Source organism: Podarcis melisellensis, assembly GCF_964234715.1.
Source record: "Podarcis melisellensis genome assembly, chromosome: 3".
Taxonomy (NCBI): Eukaryota; Metazoa; Chordata; class Lepidosauria; order Squamata; family Lacertidae; genus Podarcis; species Podarcis melisellensis.
Window position 1 is genome coordinate 93232569 of NC_138530.1, and position 16611 is coordinate 93249179.

Genomic DNA, 16611 nt, shown 5'->3' on the forward strand with positions numbered 1-16611 from the left:
CGGCTTCTAATTGGCTACAGGAGCTTCCTGCACTCAAGTGGAAGCCACGTCGGATGTCCGGCTTCCGGAAAACATTCGCAAACTGGAACACTTATTTCCGGGTTTGCAGCGCTCGGGAGCTGATTTGTTTGACAACTAAGCTGTTCGAGAACCAAGGTACCACTGTACTGTACATCTTTGATAACACTCACCACATAGGCAGGAGATAGATGTCTTGCTAATTGACAGTGGAATTCTCTGCCTCCTTTAGATCAGCCTTCTTTAACATAGCACCTTCCAGATCCTTTGGACTACATTTCCCATCAGCCCCAGCTAGCATGGGCAATGTTAAGGGATGATGGGAGTTGAAATCCAACATCTGGAGGGAACCAGGTGGAGAAAGGTCGGCTTAGATCAGGATTTCCCAAACTTGGGTCTCTGGTGGTTATTTGACTATAACTCCCATCATCCATTGTTAGCAGGACCAGTGGTCAGGGATGATGGGAATTGTAGTCCCCAAAAACAGCTGGAGACCCAAGTTTGGGAAACCCTGCTTCAGATACTGCTCTTTTTATTTATTTTTTAAAAAGTGATAGAGTTTTATGATCACTAAGTAGCTACACAAGTCTTTTAATATGTTGTTGTTGTTGTTGTTTAGTCGTGTAGTCGTGTCCGACTCTTCGTGACCCCATGGACCAGTACAAGCCAGGCACTCCTGTCTTCCACTGCCTCCCGCAGTTTGGTCAAACTCATGCTGGTAGCTTCAAGAACACTGTCCAACCATCTCGTCCTCTGTCGTCCCCTTCTCCTTGTGCCCTCCATCTTTCCCAACATCAGGGTCTTCTCTTCTCATGAGCTGGCCAAAGTATTGGAGCCTCAGCTTCACGATCTGTCCTTCCAGTGAGCACTCAGGGCTGATTTCCTTAAGAATGGAGAGGTTTGATCTTCTTGCAGTCCATGGGACTCTCAAGAGTCTCCTCCAGCACCATAATTCAAAAGCATCAATTCTTCAGCAATCAGCCTTGTTTATGGTCTAGCTCTCACTTCCATACATCACTACATTTTAATATAGCCTAAGCAAAAGGTCTTGTGGAATCTTAAAGGCTAACAATTTTAATTGGCACAAGATTTTGTGGGTTAGAGTTCACCAGATGCATGGACCGGGGTCAGAAAAAATGAAGTGCATGAAAACAAACTATGATAATTTCATTAAAGCTTATCAGTGTATTTAAAATAATGACAGTGGTCGTTCACAAAGCAGAGCTGATAACGCAGACATTTGGCATTAATGAGCTAACTATGACCTACAGTAGGATAAACAATATTGATCTTCATTGAAGTGAATTTGCTGGTTGTAACTGAGCTAGAAAAATGCCTAAATGATCAGGTTATTTCAAACAATAAAGAGAGAATGGGGAAAGCAGAGAAGTAATATTATATATAATAAACTGTGTGTCTGAATTATTAACTCTTCTCAAAATCGTCAGAACTGGAGACTTTCCCCCACCCCCAATTGGATTGTACATCCAGCGGAGAAGTCTTTATGGAAATGACAAAATAATGAATTGTGAGCAATAGATCCGACACCTTCTTCATCGTAATATGAAGACAATATGAGACTGACTGAGGGAACAATAACAACCTCAACAAAGCTTTGAAGGGGTGGGAAAATCAATGCTCACGGTTCTAAAAGCAACTCATATTCTTCCTTGTGGGAAGGGTGGAGCATTCTGAATTTTTATTATCCTTCCATGCAAGTCCTAGCAGTGAAAACCCATAGTAGAGCATCTCCTGTAGCAACCCATTCCTTTGCTAAGCAGATTGCCAGAATGGCCAGCTGAGCAGCTAGCTGTTAAAAGATAGTTCCTTGATATTTAGAGATCTTTATTCAATGCCTTGAAGAAGATAGCCAGGTTGAGAGCTTCAGAAGGTCATCTCTGCTTTAGCTAAGAGGAGGGAGAAGATGTATATTGATCATGTGAAGAAATAAGCTTTTATAGTTTGGAGCAAAGCCAGGCTGAAGAGACTGTGTTAGATGTGGGACATCTCTGTCCGGGTGTCTTGTTGAGGAGGAGATCTGCTGCCTCACGAGAGTGCCTCTGTGTTTCCAGTTATGCTCTGCTTGCACATTTGTATATAAAGCAAGGTGCATGCCTTGCATGAAAAAGGCTCAAAGTTCAATCCTGGCATCCCCAGGTGGAACCAGAAAATATTCCTGCCTGTAAGCCTGCTGTTAGGCAGTGTTGACAATACCCAGCCAGATGGGTGGGGTATAAATATTTATAATCATCCTCATCATCATGGGCTAGATGGATCAGTGGTCTGACAGCATGTGGCACCTTCCTCTGTTCCTCATTCAAAGCAAACAAAAACATTCGAGAACAGTGCCACTGGAACTCCTCAACGCACAGAATGATTGGAAGCAGCCAACAATGTTATGTTGAGCCACGGGATAAGGAATCATCTAGCTCTTCTTAGAAGACCAATGGTTCTACTTTCAGTTGTCAGGAGAGGAAGGAAATCCCCTGAAATGCAGAAATTTAAGATAGTATGATGAGATAACCTTCTTTATAAGTGTAATGATTGCGGAAGTAGTAAACCACAGATAGAGAAGGTGAGTGGAATTAAAAATCATCACAATTGTGGTGATATTTGCAAATGAATTATTCTTTAATGTGGCTCTGTTAAGATGCATGCAGCTGCCAGGAAACATGTGTAGGAAATGTGATAGAATGAACAAATATATGACCAGTCTATGATCTCCTTTCAATTTATGTTTAATATTTGGTTTATCATTTTGCAATCTCAATTTGCCAAGGAAGCTGCAGAGCTCTAGGGGCTATGGAATCTATCTATCTATCATCTATCTATCTATCTATCTATCTATCTATCTATCTATCTATATCTATCGTGGTACCTCGGGTTAAGTACTTAATTCGTTATGGAGGTCCGTTCTTAACCTGAACTGTTCTTAACCTGAAGCACCACTTTAGCTAATGGGGCCTCCTGCTGCTGCCGTGCCGCCGGAGCACAATTTCTGTTCTCATCCTGAAGCAAAGTTCTTAACCTGAAGCAATATTTCTGGGTTAGCTGAGTCTGTAACCTGAAGCGTCTGTCACCTGAAGCGTATGTAACCCTGTATCTATTTATCTCTATGTATATATCTATATCTAAAAGCTGCTGTCTCCCATTTCAACTGGAAGCCCAAAACTCATTCAGTCACAAATGAATCTACTATCAAGAATACTCCTCATTATAACATAATGCAAACAGAAAAAATCGCACTCCCGGATGAGACCAAAGGTCTAGCAGAAAGACTGCTCAGAAGCCAGTGCAGCCCTGGGATCTATGTTACACGTACACTCATAGATATTGTAATAGTGCCATAGCACTGCCTTCCACCACACCTCAAAACCACCACATGGTTTCTATGAATAACTGCAGAGAACACCCTGCCCCTGTGGGAAGAGACTTGGCCTGTGTAGTATTTAAATAAGCCACCTATGGCTGAAGTGACATAATTTATCACCGTCACAGATTCCATTTCACTTCCTCTGTCTGCAGTAGGATTCCTGTTTGGGGAAGACTTCTTGGTAGTGGCTGGTTGTGGTGAGGTCAGCTGTGGGCGACCAAAGTCTGCGGTGGACATTTCCCTCGAGAGGGCTTCTCTCTTCCCCTTATCAGGGCATGAAAGAGGCAAGAAACTGGGCCGGGAGCCAGATAACAGTGGGAAAGGCCTGGAGCTTGCAGTGACATGCCTTTCATGGCTGCCACCCTTATTAGAATCCCTCGTATTATTTAGCACAACAACATTTGGTGCTATGGGCTGTTTGCAAAAGAAGGAACAGAAAAGGCACTATATTAAGCATGCTGTCTGTCTCTGCAAACAGTAATTGCTTGAGTGGCATCACATTTGGCTGCGTTCAATGACTTCTTGTCATGAAAGTATGACTTACTTCCCACTCAAGCCTCATTCGAAATGCTTTCATCAAATAATAATCCTAATAATCCCAACAATTTGACTGTGAGCTTTAAGATCTGTGCCTATGGCTGCTTCATAGTTGAGAGAGAAAAGAAAGCATTTCCTAGAGATTGTTTTTGAGTTGGGTTGCCATATTTTGAAGAGCAAAAAAGAGGACACAATGGGCGACTCCTACTTTTAACTATGGATCGCTATGACAACTCTACCTACGAAAAAAAGGACGTGCCCTGGAAAAACAGGACATATGGCAACCCATGCCAGTGCTTGGCCTCTCTCCCTGCATTGGCCTTGTCCATCTGTAAGAGCAGCTTAGGCCACTTCCAGATGTTCTGTTTATTGAAGATTCTTCCTGAATTGTTTTCACAAGGTTAGACTGCATTGCTTCAAGCAATGTTTATCCCATTCTTTCCAGTGCATTTCCCCATCACTTTTCTTGTTGCAAAAAGTCTTGATTTGGGGGGTAAGCAGGTTTGTGGTGCAAGAGTGCCAAATGAGCTTTAATTTTGCAATCTGAATTTGCTGCCGTGTGATTGGATCCCACCCCAAAATAGAAAGAGTCTGGAAGCTCCTTTAGGCTCCTGAGCAAGGATTGTGGTAATTCTGCACTGTATCCATGGTGCATTCCAGATCAAGCAGCAACATTATCCATTCCTTCACATATCATGGTCGTATGAACAAGCCTGTTGTATCTTCCTGCTAGTTCTTTAAGCTTAATCCTTAAACCTCGGACCTCCAGATGTTTTGAGACTACAGCTCCCATGATCTCTAGCTAACAGGACCAGTGGTCATGGATGATAGGAATTGTAGTCCCAAAACAGCTGGAGGGCTGAGGTTGACTATGCCTGGCTTAATCCTATCACTTGCTGTGCCAATAAAGGCCAAGAACACTCCAAGTTGGAGCCAACTGACTTTTAAGTACTATATTTTCTCAAATATTTTTGCTTTGAAGAACATAGCTTTCCTGGTGCTTTAAATGGCATGTATCCTGCAAGAGTCTCATAATGAAGGGCACCAACCCTCCACATGCACCAACATTTTCACCGTATGGACTCCCCCTCATCTAGGTAGTCTGTGGTGCCATGGAAATTTTGTCCTCCTGTGTTTTTAAACAAAGAAAAACAATTTGTTGAATGAAAAGTAACTGCACTTGAGACAAGACAAATCTTCAGAGGTGTTCAAATTGGCGCAGTTTGGAATGGTTCAGTCTGCCATCTTGATTCAAAATGGTGTCCAACAAGTTCCAGTTACGGACAAACCTGTTTCCACAATCTCCAGATGAGTGATGGTATCTTCATAGGTATCCAAACTGGCCCAGTCACACCAAACTGGGTGACAGTAACTTCAAGAAGTGCCGCCTGAAAAATCCTGGTTCCATATAGACCTCATCCAATTTCTGTTCTCGTGCTGATTTTAGTGTGATTTTATTTTGAGAATCTTTTGTAAGCTATTTTGACAATCTCTTGGAGCTATAAAGTGGGATATAAATATTAAATAAGAGATTTTGCCTGAAGACCAGGGAGCAGAACTTGTGTCAAGCTTATATCAAGCTCCGAGACAAACCACTGCTGAGGTGCAGTGCTGGTGTAGGCAGGTGGAAGCCCACAAGTAAATAATGTAGTTGAAGACAGACCAGGGGCTATGCTTTGGATCAGGCAAAAGAAAAAGAAAAAAGCAAGGGGCAGAGGCAAGGATCATGGTCAAACAGCGCCAGCCCAATATTTCGTTGCCTGAAGTGTAGCATCAAATGCCCCTTTTGTCTTACTCCCCATCCCCTGGTAGGGTGAAGACTTTAACGTCTCTCAGATATCAATTCCTGGCTTTAGCTGTCTACCTAAATTACACTGCCTGAAGCTGTGTGTTTCACCTTCCTGAATGAAAAAGCTAAATGGCCCTGTCGGGTAAGACCCGATGTTTGCTATATGTGGAGAAATAGCTCTCCTCTTTCTACAGAAAAGGGCAAAAGTACACAGTACAGATAGAGTCATCATCTTAACTTCCTGCGCAATATAATTTCCGCAACTTCCCCAAGGACAATGGCAGTTTTTATTTTCTCTTCCTTTTGTTAATTAGGTAATGCTTATTTGCCTCCAGTTTCATAAAAGCAAAAGCTAGGCTTGTGAATCCTGTTCATTTTTAATTATGCCCTCGAGGTAGAATTCTTTCTCTTAGGATTTGGATTTAAAGAAATAAAAATAAAAGAAAATCCTTAAAAAATGATATCTGCAAATGACCAAGGTGTGGAAAGTGTGTTTTAAAACTCACTTAGATGTGTGTATTTAAGCAAGTGAATGGTACCTCTGGGATAGCCCAAACTCTGAATACACAATCAAACAAAGGAAGGCCAAATTGTTGAGCAAGGCTTTGAATATGGTGACTCAAAAACCCATTGTATCACACCCAAACTCTCTATCTAGTTAATATACAGTGGTACTTTGAGTTAAGAACTTAATTCGTTCTGGAGGTCCGTTCTTAACCTGAAACTGTTCTTAACCTGAGGTACCACTTTAGCTACCACCGCGCTGCCACCTCGCAATTTCTGTTCTCATTCTGAAGCAAAGTTCTTAACCTGAGGTACTATTTCTGGGTTAGTGGAGTCTGTAACCTGAAGTGTCTGTAACCTGAAGCATCTGCAGGCACCATGGTACTGAAAAGTGCTCTGAATATCAAACACAATGGAGATTACTGAAAAGCACAACCATTATTTCCCTAGCTGTAACAGAGGCTCTGCTGTGAAATAATTGTGGGCTGATTCAGCATTCTGAGTATTGATATTCAGAAATCAACACTTGAAGAGGAACTATGGAAAACGTATACTGAAGCATAGCCAGATCTATTATCCTAATGCTTGTACATGGGCTTCCTGCCAAGTGAGGTGAGGTAATTCAACACATGACTTGGAACATCTTTCTGGAAATGCCTTCTTGAAGACTCAGAGATTCTAAAGCAGAGGTGAGGAACCTCAGCTTGGGGGCCAAATGTGGCCTATTTATCTGGCCCTTGGGGTTCTCCACAGGATACAACCCTCTCTTCAAATGCTTTTGTCTGGCTGGAATGTGATAATGCCCCTTACTTGTCTGGATGAAGGATGGGAGTATGACTTTTGCATGGTTGGAATGCAGCCTACTTTCCCAGGAGTACTCACCTGTAGCCTCACCCACTTTTCCTGACTAGTGATTCATATGCAATTAATTACATAAATTACATTGTCATTAGATTAATCCACCTCATTCACTGTGCACCATTCCGCAGATGGGGGCTACCCATGGCACTCGCAGAGCCAGGACAGGATAGTGACCCACGAGTCACTAGGGAGGCAGCATCACACCAAGGCCAGAACCGCTTGGCACTGTGGCCTAGGAACACATCACCTAAGACTTGGGGGGGGGGGGGGCTACAGTAACTGCATACAGTAATTGCTTATCTTACTTTTCCTTGAAAATGTTCACAAAAGGAAAAGTCACTCTTTGAAGTGAGAAAATGGTGAACGTAGCTTGAGAACAGGGTTGGGTAAATATTAAGGGTTGGGTAAATATTAAATATCCATTGTTCAACTCTCCTTCCAGATTTTGAGTCATTAGAATCTATGACATTGGTTCTTGTACAGGACTAAAGACATGCTTCAAGTTATTCAGAGCAATGTCCTCCCCTCCTGCTTTTCGCATCTTTCCTGTGAAAATATTGGTAACTGGTGGATTTTGAGATGTGGAGGTACAATTGAAATGCTCACATAGTGCATTTTGAGCCACAGAGGGAAATTTCTTTCTTTTTTTTGAGGGGCTGCCAGCCAGGGACTGAAGGCTGCCTCTGCCATCTGGGCTGAGTGAGATCCCACCACTTAACCCCAGTTCCTTGCCTCAGAAAACCTCAAAGGGAGTTGCATGAATGTCAGAAATCCTGCCTAGATAGTCCTGGTTCCTTGTGGATGCCATGCAATCTCTGCTCCTGCAGCAGATTTTAGTGTGTTTATACGGAGAATATTTTACAAGCTGTTTTGAATGCCCCTGTAGGCTAAAAAGAAGGAAAGAAGGATGCAAGTACCTATATAAACCAACAGCAGTATTTTTCTGTGCCTGAGGACCTGGGTGTAAGGAAAAGTATTCCTCTCACATGCACAGGCAAACCAGGTCGCACCTATCTTTTCGATCCCTCAGAATGGTTACTAACTACAACCTGGGGTTCTCCTCTCCGTCATGTCCAGGAACACACTATCCGCCCATTCCCTTGTTTTGCTGAACTCCCAACCCTGCACAAAACTTGCCAAGTTCCGTCACAAAACCTTTGTGACGTTTTCAGCGGGTCCCAGCAGCGAAGGTGCCGCGGCGCTGCTGCTGCTATTTTCGAAGTGCATGGCTTCTTTATAAGAGTGTATTCATCTTTGCAGGTGGCTTTTGGGACACATACACACATGACCCTGAAAAATGCTTGCAAGGGGGAGATGACCCTGCTAAATGATTGCAAGGGCCACGGCGCAGGGGCAGGCGGACTTCCCTGCCTGGGATGCATCCCCCATAAAGGTAGACGGAACCCAAACCAGGTCGCCTACCTGAGAAGCACTCCGCCCCTTCCTATCTGCGCCTCTCCACTTCCCTCCAAAGCAACCTGCCCCTATTGTGTCCCACACCCCATTAAACGAGGGGGCGCCCCGCTCCGACGCGCGCGCCTCTCCAGCTTGCCCCCGCGCCCCAAAACCCCACTGAAACAAGTGCATGAACCCGCAACCTCCTTCCTTCTCTCCCCTCCTCCCTCTTCCCCAGAAGCGGCCGCCTGCAAAGGCACCATCTTCCCCGGCCGAGCCAGCCAGCCTCGACCTCCCTCTCTCCCCTCACCCCCAACCCGCAAAAAGAAGCCTCCTCCTTTGCCCTGCCTCGGCTGGGCAGCAATTGGCGCCCTTCCCTGCGCGGCGCCGTCACTCAAGAGCAGGGTCGCGTTCGGATTGAGCGCCGCCGGTGCCACTTACTGGCCCGCCTCCTCGGGTGCCCCGCGATTGGGCGGCGCCGCTGTCACTTCGGAGTTTTCTCCTCGCCCCCGTCCCGCCTCCCTTGTTGTCACGACGCCGCTGAGGGTTGGGGCTTTTTTTTTTTTTCCCTTCGCCTCCTCGCTGCCGCTGTTGACTGATGTTCTGAGGGGAGAAGCGGCGGCGGCGGCGGCTGGTCCTTCTTCTTCCCGCTTTCCTCTCTCGCCCCGCTTCCCCATCCTTCCCGGGCCGGCCCCGGAGTTGCGGGGCGGGGGGTGGGTCGGGGGGGAGAGCGAGCTTCCTTCGCCATGACCACCAGTACCACCGGCTCCACGCTGCTGCAGCCGCTCAGCAACGCCGTTCAGCTGCCCATAGACCAGGTGAGGATCGGCGGCGGCGGCGGCGGCTGCAGGAGCAGCAAAGAGCAGCCGCCCTCCTGCTTTTAGAGGGAATGAGAATAGGATGTAGTTCCTCCCTCCCCCCCATCTTATCCCTTCCCCCTTTTTCTGTGTTTCCGAGCTTGCATTCCTCCCCCTTTGCAACCCCACCCCACATTGCCCACCCGAAAGTAGCAGATTCCCGGCCCCGGTCATTAGATTTTTACATGCGTTTCTGCATCTACTGCCTATCTTGCATCTCTTTTTTCCTCTCTGTTCAGTGCTGTATATTGTGCGCAAAAAAAGGAGGAATCTGGAGAGGGTGTGTGTGTGTGTTGGGGTGATTATGCATCTGCACACATCCACCCTTTTGTATGTGCCATCATGTTCTTAGGGTGTGTTATGTGTGGTTGCTTTTGCCTACCGTTTTAGACAGCCGCCTCTTTTAAGCCTCTGCATTGGCAAAATTCTGTTGCTGAATAATAATAATAATAATAATTAATAATAATAATAATTAAGCGGGTGTTTTAACTATCTCAAGGTCGTATTGTATTTTTTTTTAATCATTGGGGAAAACAACGTTTTGGTTACAGGTGCTATAGGGAAGAGTGATAAGCTTATTGATGTGCATAAACTGCTACTTTCCAAACCGTGATCGATAAGCGTTTAAATCACAGTCATTTCCCCAAAAGCAGCGTTGTTAGAAATGTACTTTGTGTACAACCCAGAGACTTTAAAATAGGAAACTGGGAACCAGAAGCCTTGAGCTATTTTGTTGGCTGTGGGGGAAGCCCTGGCTCTATTAAAACCTGTGGCAAAATTCCCATTTGACCTCCTTGGGGGGCAGAATTTCATCTGTTTCAGTTTGGCCTTGGGAGAAATAGCAGAGCGGAATCTTCCTTTTCCTTGTGCTGAGAGAGGGACTTGTGGGGCGCCAGACATTGGGAAGCTTTAACGATTTGCAGTTAATGGGTGCTGTGTGCTGTAGTTGAATGCCGAGTATTTATTTCGTGAGTCTGCATAAAGGCAATGCATTGTAATATTTACACAGAAGCAATACAAGTGATAGTATGTGTATACTGATTTTCCCTTTCAGAAAAGCTGAAAATGCTAGGTGATGGCAAAGTTCGTAAACATTGCACATTACCTGTACTAAAGAAGAGTGCATGTCATTGGGGGAATTGAGGCACACAAATCTATTTACTTGACTTGTATATCCAGGGAGGGGGAGGGGAGAGATGTGGAACTACAGTTCTCAAGTTCAATCTGTGGGCGGTCCAGTGAATACCTTTACTTGTATTTGGTCACGCTGATACTTCTAATCTCATAGTGAGTAAACGATGGGTGTGAAAATTTATCTTCTCATTAAAAAAAAACACCCTTTATGTACCCCACAGTTTAAAAAAAAGACTTGAGGCAGACTGTACAGATGTGTTTTTAGTAAGAGAGAAATGGAAAATTACTCTTGTGCTGTGGTGAAGAAAGCTCTCCCCGTACAAAGGATACATTTAAAAAATAATTGGTAGTACTTTCTGAAAAGTAGAAAAAGAGCAGTAGTAGTTTGGAAACACCCGAAAACTTTTTGTAATATCTTCTGAGCAGAGCTGAAAATTTCTGTGTTTAGGGTATCTGACAATAAATAAAACTAAAAGAAACTGTCAAAGCTAAATCAGGGGCTGAATGCAAGGTTGCCGCACGGACCATAGACTTCATATGCCTTAACATTTGAATCCTGATAGTTTGAGAGTATGTGCTCCCAGGTACATGATGCAATATGATTCTGTTTTATGGACAAATGTAGGTTTTGCTGACAAAGGTTACAATCTGGTCAAAGCTAAGGCCTTTAAGACCCATTGATTTCATTGGAGGAGAACTTTCTACTGAAATCAGTGGCACCAAAATGTGCTTAACGTTGCCTGGAGTGAATTAATTATGTGCTTCATTCTTATATTAGGACAGGGATCAACTTTTGCTGTGCCGCATCTGCTAGGTTTCATCTACGTTTTTGCTAATCCTGTTGGTATTTTAGCAGTTGAGTATAACGTCATGTCAACCATTCCACACTTTTATGAAATATGTTCACCGTGGGCTTACTAGTGCTACAGTAGAGTTGCTGCACCAAGGTGTGAGTATGAATGGAAAGTCCCTGGTTCACTGCATTTCTCTAAAATGTGTTCACTGAGTGCTTGGAGGCATGTCTGCTGTTCATATTTATTAAGTTGCATTATAGCAAACACCTATGGCCAACGTAATTGCTGTGTAAAAGTGGATAGTGTTCAGTCTCAAAAATTCCCAGAAGCAGGGAAGACTGAGTTGGTAATTTGTGACACAGATACACCTCTATACAAAATGTGTGGTACATTAAAAAACCTCCTATTTGATTATGCAGCATATTTTGTGGGTACAGTGTTCTGTACCCAAGGCAGTGGGCGTGCCACCTCTAAATTCTGAGATGAGTATTTGCAAGCCTATTACAACTTTTTAAAGGTTTAAATATTCTTCTGATAAATATGAAGAAGAACCCTGCTCAATCATTCAAAAAAGGTCAGACTAATCCAGTACAGTGGTACCTCGGTTTAAGAACAGCTTAGTTTATGAACAACTTGGATTAAGAAAGCTGCAAACCCAGAAGTAGGTGTTTTTGTTTGTGAACTTTGCCTTGGAAGCAGAACATGTTCCGCTTCCTATTTATTCAGTGTGTTCCATTTGTAAATTGAGTCCCCCACTGCTATGAGAAAAAAAAGCCTTGGTTTAAGAATGCTTTGGTTTAAGAATGGACTTCCGGAACGGATTAAGTTTGTAAACCAAGGTACCACTGTATCCTGTTCTCATAGTGGCCAACCTGCTAGCAGGACGTGAACACAACAGTACTGTTTTCACTTGGGATTTTGGTATTTAGAGACATACAGCCTCAGACAGTGGAGGCAGAACATAGTTATCATAGCTGGTTGCCATCGATCGCCTTATTCTCTATGAATTTATCTAATCCTCTTTTAATGCCACCCCATTGGTGGACATCGCATTACTTTGTAAAAGTGAGTTCCATAGTATATAGCAGGCTTCCTCAAACTTGGCCCTCCAGATGTTTTGAGACTGCATTTCCCATCATCCCTGACCACTGGTCCTGGTAGCTAGGGATCATGGGAGTTGTAGGCCAAAAACATCTGGAGGGCCGAGTTTGAGGAAACCTGGTATATTGTGTAAAGGATTTCCTTGTCATGAATCTTAGAGCATTCATCTTCATCTTATAACATTCAGCTTCATTGAATGGCCTTGGGTTGTAGTATTGGGTTTTTCTAATTGGCCTTAGGTTGTAGGGGGGGGACCCCTTTTCTTCACACTGTGCATAATTTTGTACATTTCTATCATATCCCCATACTCTCCTTTTTTCTATACTAAGAAGCTCCAGATGTTGTAACCTTTCCTCATAAAGGAGTTGTTCAAGCCCTTTCAGTTGACAAGTGTGTGCCTATAAGAAAAAAAAAAGTCATTCCCCTACCGCCTGGTTGGTGAATCATAATTGTGCTCTTCTGATGATGATCAAAGTTTAGTGTGAAGCAGCCTTTGCCCTCAAGATGTTGGACTAGGGCCAAGGAAAACTGGGTTCAGCACTCAGCCACGAATCCTTCTGGATGACTTTAGACCAGACACAGTCTCTCAGCCTAACCTACCTCACAGGGTTGTTGTTAGGGTAAGATGATGGGAGAGAAAAACGGCCATACATACGACTTTGAATGCCTTGGCGGAAAGGTGGGATACAAATGCGATACAAATTAATATGTGCAGCTTCCACCATCCCCAGTTAGCACAACCATGAAGGCCAGAACATGTCCAAAAACATCTGGAGGCACCAGGGTGGGGAAGGCAGGTTTGGACTGAAGACTGTTCATAGGAAACAAGCTTACTTTTCATGGTACTATTATAAGAACGTCTTCAGAAGAGAAAACCTAACAGATCTTGGGCTGAATACTGTGCACTGCAAATTTGTCAGTGCAAGAATAAAAGCAGACATGGGCTTAGGACAGTTTGGTGTTCCGTATGAAATAGTAAGATGTCATCATTTCATATTGTATCCTGAAGCTTTGGGGACTAGTCAGTCTTCCCCTGTCCTTCATGCCTTCCAGTTTGCATGCTCCATCTGGGTCCATTTCTTTTCCTTTCATTGTTTCAGTTTGTTTAGGGCCCTTTACTAGTATCTCTTGCTCCCCTGTAGGACAAGCCTTGCCATAAAACCTTTCTGCCTTGTAGGTCGATGAGCAAGCATAACCCATATTTCACATTCCTGACACCAGGTTGTCATGATTTCAGTTTGTTCATCTCTTATGTCCATTGCGTGCCAGCCCTTGCTTCAGTGGGATTTTTCGTGTTTTCCTCCCTTCCTCCCTCTTGTTCCTTGGCTACAGCAGCACGTGCACCAGCATAGTAGGGACTGAAGGAGCACGCTATTTTGTTGCAACAGAAGATAATGGCCTCTTCCCAAGTGTTACAAATTTTTTGGTATTCAAGCCAGTTGTGAGTTACAAAGTAAGATAGGTTTTTCTACAGGTTGATTTATGCGTAGGCACAATTGCAGTATTCAAAGAGCCAAGAAGGATGTGTTTTGCATTTTTTGTTTGTTATAGTTCTGCAGTTGTTTGGAAATCGAGTGTGTATTTGTATGTATACGTGGAACGAACCACACTAATGCACAGAGTGTAGTCAGGTAATCATGAACAAGGGTTGGGTGTGGCAAAGAGCAATGAGAAATTGGCTCCTTATGTTATGGTTATTTGTGCTAATCAAAAAGAGAAGCTTTGGCGTCTGTGATATAAAGTGAAGTAACTTTTCCTCTCCATGTGTTGAAAAAGAATATCTGGCTCAGTTCAGAGGAGAAACACCTTTTTTGCTATGACATACAAATCGGCCAATCACGTTTAGTGCCTCAACTTCAAAATGGTTTCGAAAAACATGGTTTGAAGTGGATTTTTTTTCTTCTGGTTTCTGAGATTATGAGAAGGCACAAGGTTGTAACTCATTTCTTATTCAAACCATATTTTGGAGCTATGCATGTGTGTTGTATAGTATGACCAGGGATGTAGATGTGGGCAAGATTGTAGGGGCCTGTTCCCTTCCTTGAATTTTTAACTTTTCATTAAAAAGTAAATCATGAACCCTCTTGGTTGTGAAGCTATAAGGAAGAAAAAGTGCAGGTTCAATTTCTCAGGAAGAGGTAAACCTGCTTCTGCTTTTTAGCATTAAAAAGGCACTTATTTTTCAATATTATTATTTTTTCAATATTATTAATTAAATTTTAAAGTATTTATCTAGGCTCTTAGTGCAAAACATCCACTGTTAATTCCCCAACAATGTTTTTTGCTACAGGCTTCAGTGTTTAGAATACTATGATGGGCAGGAATCAGGAAGAATATTGGGAGAAGGGGTCGGTTTGATGGTACACTTTTGGTGCTTTATAACAAGTTTGATATCATATCATGCACTGTGTTGGGCAGAGTCCCATGTTCACATTCCTATGGAATCATGGACTTGGGAAATATCTCTACCCCAGGACAGTGGGAAAGATAGTACTCTTCTGCATCTAGATAAGTGAGGATCAACAGAATAAATATGATAAATCACGTTGTAGACTTGGAATTATAAAAAATAATAATTATTTTTTAATTTCCAACACCTTTGCTGCTGGTTAGTTGCATTGTTGGGTTACTGGCATAAAGCTGCTTTATTTTAATTTATGTAGAGTTGGGTTTTCTGAATTCCTATCTCTTTAATTTGTATAGCACATTGTGAAAAAAGGGATCATGTTCGAGAGCTGATGTTGCAAGTGAATTTGTTCCTTGCTCTTCAGTAAAAAAGAAAAAGGAAAAAAAAGAACTGCCAACACGGCATAAGAACTGCAATAAGAACGTTTCAGATTTACAGCCTGAAATAACTGACACAAAAGGAAAAGGGATCGGGAACGGAGGAGGAAAAAAGTAAAGCTAGGCATTATTTCTTTGTTACCTTATCGTTGTTGAATGACTTATCTTGTGAGTTGACAATTGAGATCCTTCCCATCTAGTCTTCAGAGTTATCTCTGCCAGAATTCATTATCTGCCACTATTCATTTTGACTTGTCATTAGATCTTTTCTGCTTGCACCAAGGGCCTTTGGGCCTCTTGTTTTGCCCTTGTTTAGTCTGACCCTGGTGACTGTGGAAGACAAGAATCTGTTTTAACACTGCTGCTTTTCTGTTGCCATAGAAATGGGCAGCTGTGATAGAAAAGAGGTGCTGTACAGCCTCTTGGCTATTGGAGAGGGAAAGCTGCCATGGTAGATTCAAGAGACCAGGGCAAAGTAGAGAACGATCTAAATCTTCTTCCCCATCAGGAAATTGCTCTGAATTGTGGAGACAAGAGAGAGGTTCTAAGTCAGGAGTTTCAGCGGCTGGGAATGGGGGAAAATCAAGTGCAATATGATTACTGGTGAAATATTTTCTGTATGGAATGAATTTTCTGTATAGCCGAAGGCTTGAGCATTTACTGTTATAATTAAATGGCTTGATGCAAAGCAGCAGCTAGTTTATAAATGTAGATGGCAAATTCTGGGCTGCAAATTGGGTATTTTTACAGATTGCCTTTAAACAGATTTTGTCTATTGACCAAGTGCACATGAAAATTCCATGACTTTTTGTCTATGCCCAAATGGCAACTTGTCATACAGTGTCTAAACCAGAAGAAGATTCAGAAAATTTAGTTCAAGAAATTGGTTTCAGGTCTGGTGATTTCACTTGTATACATGTTATTTGCCCTGACAATGTCATGCCAAACCATGGTTTAGTGTAGCGTGCTCAAGGGGAAATGAGCCACAGAAAACTACAAGCTTGCATGCTCCCCACCTCTCTTTTTCTCCTCTTTCACCTGTGTGTTTGATTACTCATGGCTTGTCATGTTGCCTGGCCGGACAAACTCTGGTTAGTGTTAACTATGGTTAGTTTAAAACAAGCTAGCTTCAAATCATGGTTTCTGAAGCTGGCTTGTTTAAGCTAACTATTGCTAACCCTGGTTCTGGGTGTGGCCAGCATGGCAAGCTGCACTTAACCAGGCACGTAAGAAGTGGAGGTGGGGAGTCTTCAAGCCCAAGGCTCGCTGTAGCTTGATCCTGCTAGTGCATGTCATGTTAAAGCATGTGTAAACTACAGCCACTGTGTGTGTGTGTGTGTGTGTGTGTGTGTGCGCACACACACACACACAGCAGCGCAATCACTGGTTAATCTTAGGGTCCCAGGCTCACTGAATCAACATATCTGATTCTCCAGAAATACTTTTGGGATATATTCTAGTTTT

At 43.2% G+C, this 16611-nt stretch overlaps 1 protein-coding gene and 1 long non-coding RNA gene across 3 annotated transcripts in view; one reads left to right on the forward strand and one right to left on the reverse strand.

Moving 5' to 3' along the window:
• Positions 1-1698: 1698 nt before the first annotated feature.
• On the reverse strand, positions 1699-15837 carry LOC309367394. The gene is made up of 2 exons (XR_014167128.1): positions 15290-15837; positions 1699-2504 (listed from the first exon to the last, which is right to left on the reverse strand). It is a non-coding gene; the product is annotated as an uncharacterized lncRNA (long non-coding RNA).
• The window catches only part of MBOAT2 (membrane bound glycerophospholipid O-acyltransferase 2), a 71146-nt gene continuing 63482 nt past the window's right edge, over positions 8948-16611 (forward strand). The window contains exon 1 of one of the 2 annotated variants that reach the window (XM_081906307.1): positions 8948-9295. In XM_081906307.1, coding sequence (XP_081762433.1) covers positions 9224-9295 — 72 coding nt within the window. In that variant the 5' untranslated portion in view covers positions 8948-9223. The remainder of the gene's footprint in view (positions 9296-16611) is intronic. The other variant, XM_081906309.1, reaches the window with a different exon arrangement.